This window comes from Gracilinanus agilis, chromosome 1 (genome assembly GCF_016433145.1).
Source record: "Gracilinanus agilis isolate LMUSP501 chromosome 1, AgileGrace, whole genome shotgun sequence".
Lineage (NCBI taxonomy): Eukaryota > Metazoa > Chordata > Mammalia > Didelphimorphia > Didelphidae > Gracilinanus > Gracilinanus agilis.
In genome coordinates, this window is record NC_058130.1 from 738,402,705 (window position 1) to 738,410,907 (window position 8,203).

General features: G+C 46.0%; 1 protein-coding gene across 1 annotated transcript in view; it reads right to left on the bottom strand.

Annotated features, from left to right (window-relative positions):
- Positions 1-284: 284 nt before the first annotated feature.
- Positions 285-8,203, bottom strand: part of LOC123256820 (CD209 antigen-like protein C) — a 66,787-nt gene continuing 58,868 nt past the window's right edge. The window contains exons 2-9 of the mRNA XM_044685381.1: positions 7,765-7,854; positions 7,398-7,460; positions 6,631-6,693; positions 5,895-5,957; positions 4,662-4,814; positions 4,368-4,519; positions 2,403-2,512; positions 285-720 (exon numbers count right to left, since the gene is read on the bottom strand). Of these exons, the coding sequence (XP_044541316.1) occupies positions 579-720; positions 2,403-2,512; positions 4,368-4,519; positions 4,662-4,814; positions 5,895-5,957; positions 6,631-6,693; positions 7,398-7,460; positions 7,765-7,854 (836 nt within the window). The 3' untranslated portion in view covers positions 285-578. The remainder of the gene's footprint in view (positions 721-2,402; positions 2,513-4,367; positions 4,520-4,661; positions 4,815-5,894; positions 5,958-6,630; positions 6,694-7,397; positions 7,461-7,764; positions 7,855-8,203) is intronic.

Sequence of the window (8,203 nt, forward strand, 5' to 3'; positions counted from 1 at the left end):
AGAAATGAAATTAGTCGTCCAGGCTCTCACATCTACTAAGTGTCAGAGCCTGGATTCAAGCATAGGATCTTGACTCGCAATTCAGTGCTCCCATGTCACATCCAGTTCCCTCATCACAATCAACAAACATTGATTAGATACCAACTATGGGCAGGCACTGTGCACATGGGAAACTTCCACAAAAATATATAGGAGATGGGGAAGGAATTGTTTATTACAGTGAACAGGACCTTCAAGCAGGGACAGATGGATGCCTGGAGTTCAAAACTTAAGGGAGCACACAAGAGAGGTAGACCTGGGAGTCAGCTATGTAGAGGTCACAGCCAAAGCCATGGAGATTAGTATGGGAGATAGTGTCAGGGGAAGAGTTTATTTGAGAGATCTGAGGGAACTTTGGCCTTCATGACAGAAAACAGGGGGCCAGGACTCACAAAACTGAGATACAGGAGTGTGGAGAGGGCAGACTAGCTTGGGGACTGACCCAGGAGTTCTAGCTCCCAGTCCCATCTACTCTTCTCTTCTATCCAGATGTAGTCAGCACTGTTCCCCAGCTCAGCACCCACAATCCTTGGAGCTCCTCAGAGCATGGGACAAGGGGAAGCTTTTCTCTCACAAATCCAGTAGTTCTCTTTGTTACAAGGTGCATCATTCCAGCCATTAGGAATCAGCTCACAGCAGTCCTCATCACCAGCATTGTTGGGTTCTCCCTCATTCCAAAAGCTGTGAACAGTAGCCTTTTAGTGAGTAGCCTTCCCTCCTCCCTCCTGGAGCAGCCATTCCACCCCATTGGTTAGTTCCTTTTTCCCAGCTCCACCATTCCCCACAGCTAGAGAAAATCTGATTTGTGACTCAGATGGGGCCCCAAGATCCCCAATTCTCTCCTTCTGCCTCTCCCTCCTACCACCACAACACAGACACATACACACACACACACACACACACACACACACACACACACACCCTACACATGCACCCATAGCCTTGGACAGGAACCATCTTATTCTGACCTGGGAGTGACTTTCTCCATCCCACTCCTGCCACTGCCTCAAAGGGTCCCTTTGACTAAGATTGGAGCCTCTCTTTTGGTTGAATGAGCTCTCAGCTTGCTCCCATCTAAGAGCTTCTTTGCTTGTCAGTATTTTCTGGTACAGTTAAATCAGTGTCACTCTGATTTCTGTTTGCTGTCTTGTTTATAGAAATGGATTTACTCCCTATTCACTATTTATGATGTGATGGTCATTGCCACCAATTAGTATTTGGTAGGAAAGGGCCAACCCAGTAGGTATGAGCTAGGGACATCCTCCCCCCTTTAAGGGAGAGTGGCCAAGGAAGCTAGTGGTTTTGCTGTTTTTGAGCTTAAAAAACATACTAGGCAGGGGAGCTAGGTGGTTCAGTGGATTGAGAGCCAGGCTTGGAGACAGGAGATCCTGGGTTCAAATTTGTCCACAGACAGTTCCCAGCTGTGTGACCCTGGGCAGTCCATTTTACCTAGTCCTTACTGGTCTTCTGCCTTGGAACTGGAGAGTCTTAATTTCAAGATAGAAGGTAAGGATTGAGCACCTAAATCAGCAATATTTGAGGGGAGGGTATGACAAAGAGATAAAACTCTAGTTTGGGACCTTCTTTCAGAGAACAAGGAAGCCAACCTCATGGTCCTTTCTCTCTCTTGTTATCTCTTCAGGCAGGAATCAAAATCTCCCTTGGGGAAGGGTGAGCAAGATTCCAGAATTTCCTATCGGTGCCTTCCCATAAGCCACATATAGACAATGAGCATGCTCATCTTGCACAGACAGCATCTTACACAGAAAAGGAAGGTCTAAGGGAGTACGTTCAGAGGTAGAATTAAATAGGAGATCTCTGACCCCAGAGGCAGTGTTCTTTCCACTGAACCTTGGGGAATCAAGATCTTAAACAGGTTTAGGGGGAGGGCTGATTCTGGAGAGAGACACTGATGGGCATGGACATAGGAAACACTCCCAGGTCAATCCCCAACTGGAGAAGATACTGATTCTTGAGAGACATCATCTGGGGAAGGGAGGGAAGATGCTGCCCAGGGTGAGGACTGTCTGGTTGTGGTAGAGAGGGGGAGATCATGGAAACACAGGCTGGAAAGAGGCTCCTAATTCTTGGAGGTTATCAGCTGGTTGGAAGGAAAACAGTGACCTTCACAGTCAAAATGAATGGGGAGGGTGAGGGTTGGTTGGTTGTGACTCCCCTTCACTCTATGGTAATGAGATTGGGTGCCAATGGCTTCTGGTATCTGAGCTCTGATGTTGTTCTGATGCTGAAATTTTAGGCATCAGCCAAAAAGGAATGAGGTTGTCCTGTGGTGCTCTTAAGGAAGGGCTAAGCACTTGTTTTCCCCTCCTTCCCAGGTCTCTGGGCTGCTGCCTGTGACTTACGACTGCCCAAGAGCTGTTCCATCCACCCAGTGCCAGGAGCCCTCGTTCTTCTTGTCACTGAGTCCCACCCATAGTTGGTGGTTGAAGTTTGCCCTCAGCTTCAGGTAGTTCTGGGGAGCAGAAATTGCGGTGGATGTTGAGACTCGTATCAGTCACTGCTGGGTATCAACAAAGCACTGGCCTTCATCAGGCTTGGGTCACGGAGGAGACATTTCTTTCATTCCTATGCCCCCATCCCACAAGGGATCTTCTCTCCTAGAAACCCAAGCTTCTAAGCATTCACTCTAATATCTGAGGGCACCCGCTGGAAGAAAATCTTCCCTGTGCCAAATTATTGGAGAGGCAACAACAAAATCACAACCACAGATAACATTTATATAGCATTTTCAGATTTGTAAAGTACTTTTCATGTTCCCAGATTTATATACATCTTCTTATGCCTCCAGACAACTCTATAAGGTAGATCCTATCATTATCCTCATATTATTGATAAAGAAACAGTTCTAGAGAAGTTAAATGACTTGGTCAGTGTTTCACAGGTAGCAAAAGGCACAGCTAGGATTCAAACCCAGATCCTTAGACTCCAGATCCAGTATCCTTTGTCAACTAAAACACTCTACCATCTTTTTTCTCATTTGCCTGGTTCCTATGGTGTCTCCCTATTATTCCAACCCCCAAATCACAGAATCTCAGTTGGAAGGAATACTGGAGACCATCCAGTCTAACCTATTCCTTAATAATTGTCTCTGAAATATCTGAGACAAGTGCTCATATAATTATAAACACAATACCAAAAGGGACTCCAGTGCTTCTCATCCAACATCCTCGTTTTATAGAAAAGGAAACTCACTAGCAAGGAGAAGATGATTTTTGTCCAATGTCAGAGAAATGGTAGACCAGCCTCTTCTCAAAGACCTGCCAGGAAAGTCATCCTGACTCTCTTCTATCTCTTGGAATCCTTATTTCTTTCAAAACTCAGCTCAGTCGCCACCTTCTACATAAAGCCTGTCCCAATGCTCCATCTGCTAGATCCCTCCTTCCTCAAATTAACCTGTATCTGTTTCATGTACATGTTTTTGCTTGTTAGAATGTAAAGCTTCTGAAGGGCAAGAATGGCTTCTTTTTTGCCTTATATCTCAGTGAAGGCAGTGCTTAAATGGTTGTTGAGTAAATGATCCATTGTTCTTCTGAGACTAGAAATGGAAACTGTAAGGCTTATGTTTAGAGAAGGAATAGGAGGGATAGGATGGAAGCCTTGCTTCTACCAAGGGTAGCAATAAAGGGGACGAGGAGGACAAGAGACTCAGAATCATAGGATTCAGAACTGGAATAGATCTTAGAGCTCATTGGACTTCTCACCCCTTCCCATAATTTTGTAGATGAAGGCAGTGAAACCCAGAGCAGTGAATGGGGACTTACCCTAAGTCACGTTGCTCATAGAGCAAAGATTCTAAAACCAAGTCCCCTGATCCCAAATCCAAAACTCATTTCTATCTCCCAACCAGTAAGTACACTGTCATGGGGAATCTCAGCGTTGGGAGAGACCGTAGAGGTCAGCTAGCCCTTCACTCCTTCTGGAGGACACAACATCCCTGACGTGGGGTTTCCCAACCCCTCTGGACACTCTCAGGGGCTCAATGTTTCATACAACAATTGCTCTCAGGGTTACATAGGTCAGACTGGGAACAAGTTCTTCCTTGCAGCTGGTCAAAAGTGATTTCCTATAACTTACTCCCAACCTTTTGTTCTGTTTCCTAGAGTTTTACAAAGGTAAAAAAAAAATCTAGCCCTTCTTTAATGCCACAGATGAATATATGAATCCAGAGTTTCAAGGGGTCTTGGAATCACCCCCAATCCAGCCTCCTCATTTTACAGATTGAGGTCCAAGGAAGGGAAATGATTAGCCTAAGGTCACACAAAAGAAATCCTGGGATACAGGGATTTGGACTTGAGAAAACGACTCACCTGCTCTTCAGAAGAGCTAATGATGACCAGGTTGGAAAAATCTGCTTCACACGCCTTTTTGGCTGCTTCCCATGGCTTTCGGGTAACAGAAAAGTAGTAACAGCTATCCTTATAGAACTTCCACTCAGAGAGACATGGACGGCAAACGGCACCTGTAGGTGAAGGGACCTAGGAGTCATGGCTCCCTCATCTAACCACTAAACTCAGAACCTTTTAGATATCATGCCCCCCTCCCCACAGTGTAACTCCTGTTCTTAATGTACCAATATTTCACAGGGGCCAACTTATCCTTACTCAGGGTTCGGTTCAGTTGTTCAATGAACTGTGAAGCTTTGCTTAATTGTTCGATGACCTGTGAAGCTTTGTTCAATTCTTGGATGAACTGTGAAGCTTTGTTCAGTTCTTGGATGAACTGTGAAGCTTCAAGTTGATCCTTGGCCCTCAAGTCTGGGGAGAAATAGGGAAGAAAGAAGGATGAACATCTTTGGCCTTTGGAAAACTTAGATGTCCTGGAAGTGTCCCCTTCCTTGAAGACCCCAGCTAATCTGCTGCTCCTCTGTCCTTTGGATCCTTAGTGACTCAGAGTTGAAAGGGATTTCAAGGGCCATCTGTTTGAACCACACCTCAGGAAGTCACTTCCCCAGAAAACCCAGGCATCTTTCTTGTGCCCTTCCCTCTAGCAAACCTCTGAGCCCATCATCTGGTGATTCTCTTTTCACATTCAACCCAGGCATCTGTCCCCCAAACCCTGGCCCCAACCCAACCATCTTTCAGCTGGGCAGAGAGCTGGATCAATTTCCCCTAGACTGCTTCATGCCCCAAATTATACTGACTTTGATCATGAAAGACTAGAAACTCAAGTAGTGAGTTTGGGCCCAGAAGAGTGGAGGTCTGAGGTGGGAAGCCAATTTCAAGATGGGTCTAAAAGATCCTAGGAACAGTGTAGCCATAAGGGTTCCAAGGCAGAAAAGGGAGTCAGGACCAAAGGATTCAGAGCTGGAAAGGATCTTAGAGCCCATTTAACACCTCTTGCCTCCCCAAGATTTTGTAGATGAAGGCAATGAAGTCCATAACAGTAAAGTGCCCTCTTTAATGCCCATATATTTCCCAGATGCCCAGCTATCCTTACTCAGAGTTTTGTTCAGTTTTTCAATGAACTGTGAAGCTTCAAGTTGATCCTTGGTCCTCAAGTCTGGAGAGAGAGGAATAGAGAAGAAAGAAAGAGGAACATCTTTGATCTTTGGAGAGCTTAGGTGTCCTGGGAGTATCCCCGTCCTTGGTGACCCCAATTGTCCTGCTGTTCCTCTGCTTCTAGATCCCCAGAGACTCAGAGTTGAAAGGGATTTCAAGGGCCATCTGTATGAACCCACACCTCAAGAAGTCCCTTCCCCAGAAAACCCAGGATCTTAGAACTCATTTAACACCTCTTGCCTCCACAAGATTTTATAGATGAAGGCAATGAAGTCCATAACAGTAAAGTGCCCTCTTTGATACCCAGATATTTCCCAGGTGCCCAGCTATCCTTACTCAGGGTTTTGTTCAGTTGTTCAATCAACTGTGAAGCTTCAAGTTGATCCTTGGCCCTCGAGTCTGGGGAGAGAGGAAGAGAGAAGAAGAATGAACATCTTTGACCTTTGGAGAGCCTAGTTGTCCTGGAAGTGTCCCCTTCCTTGGAGATCCCAGCTGCCCTACTGCTCTGGATCCTTAGTGACTCTGAGTTGAAAGGGATTTCAAGAGCCATCTGTTCAAACCCACACCTCAAGAAGTCCCTTCCCCAGAAAACCCAGGCATCTTTCTTGTGCCCTTCCCTTTGACAAACTTCTGAGCCCATCACCTGATGATTCCCCTTTCCCATTTAACTCAGGCATCTGTCCTCCAAACCCTGGCCCCAACCCAACCATCTTTCAGCTGGGCAGAGAGCTGGATCAATTTCCCCTAGACTGCTTCATGCCCCAAATTATACTGACTTTGATCATGAAAGACTAGAAACTCAAGTAGTGAGTTTGGGCCCAGAAGAGTGGAGGTCTGAGGTGGGAAGCCAATTTCAAGATGGGTCTAAAAGATCCTAGGAACAGTGTAGCCATAAGGGTCCCAAGGCAGAAAAGGGAGTCAGGACCAAAGGATTCAGAGCTGGGAATGATCTTAGAGCCTATTTAACAGCTCTTGCCTCCTCAAGATTTTGTAGATGAAGGCAATGAAGCCCATAACAGTAAAGTGCCCTCTTTAATGCCCAGATATTTCCCAAGTGCCCAGCTATCCTTACTCAGAGTTTTGTTCAGTTTTTCAATGAACTGTGAAGCTTCAAGTTGATCCTTGGTCCTCAAGTCTTGGGAGAGAGAAGTAGAGAATAATGAACATCTTTGACCTTTTGAGAGCTTAGGTGTCCTGGAAGTGTCCCCTTCCTTAAAGACCCCAGCTGTCCTACTGCTCCTCTATCCTCTGGATCCTTAGTGACTCAGAGTTGAAAGGGATTTCAAGGGCCATCTGTTCGAACTCACACCTCAAGAAGTCCCTTCCCCAGAAAACCCAGGCATCGTTTTTGTTTTCTTCCCTCTAGCAAACTTCTGAGTCCATCACCTGGTATTTCTCTTTTCCCATTCAACCCAGGTATCTGTCCTCCAAACCCTGGCCCCAACCCAACCATCTTTCAGCTGGGCAGAGAGCTGGTTCAATTTCTTCTGGACTACTTCCTGCTCCAAATTATACTGACATTGATCATGAAAGACTGGAAACTCAAGTGAGTTTGGGTCCAAAAGAGTGGTACTCATACAGTGGAGGTCTAAGGTTGGAAGGGAGAAAGAGGACCCAGTTTCAAACTGGGTCTAAAAGACCCTAGGAACAGTGTAGCCATAAGGGTCCCAAGGCAGAAAAGGGAGTCAGGACCAAAGGATTCAGAACTGGGAAGGATCTTAGAGCCCATTTAACACCTCTTGCCTCCCCAAGATTTTGTAGATGAAGGCAATGAAGTCCATAACAGTAAAGTACCCTCTTTAATGCCAAGATATTTCCCAGATACCCAGCTATCCTTACTCAGGGTTTTGTTCAATTGTTCAATCAACTGTGAAGCTTCAAGTTGATCCTTGGCCCTTAAGTCTGGAAAGAAAGGAATAGAGAAGAAAGAAGGAGGAACATCTTTGATCTCTGGAGAGCCTAGGTGTCCTGGGAGTATCCCCTTCCTTGGAGACCCCAGCCATCCCGCTGCTCCTCTGCTTCTGGATCCCTAGAGACTCAGAGTTGAAAGGGATTTCAAGAGTCATCTATTCTAACCCACATCTCAAGAAGTCCTTTCTCTAGAGAACCCAGGCATCTTTCCGGTGCCCCTTCCCCTGGCAAATCTCAGTCATCTCTCTGGTGATTTTCTCTTCCCACAATTTCTTCCCCCAATCCCAGATCTCACCTTGATCATCTTTCAGCTGGACAGAGAGCTGGTTCAATTTCTTCTGGACCACTTCCTGCTCCAAGTTAGACTGTCTTTGATTCTGGAAGACTGGAAGCCAAAGTAATAAGTTTGGGCCCAGAAGAGTGGTACCCATTCAGTGGAGGTCTGAAGTATGGGGGGAGGAAGAGAGCCCAATTTCAAATAAGCTTCTTTCTTTCTGGAGCCCATGGCAAGATTGGTGCCTAATCTATGAGCTGTCTTTGATGTTACCCTCTGTAATAGTGTGGCCTCTCACTTAGAACTGTGGGGCTCAAATCTGTCCCCCAGCTCAGCCTGACATCAAGGACCCAGCCCTGCTTCTACTCTTGCAGCTTAGCCCCAGCTACTCGACTCAGATTCCTAAATTAGTGCAGGCTATAAAGCCCCCTTAAAGATCATGGAATGCAACCACTTCATT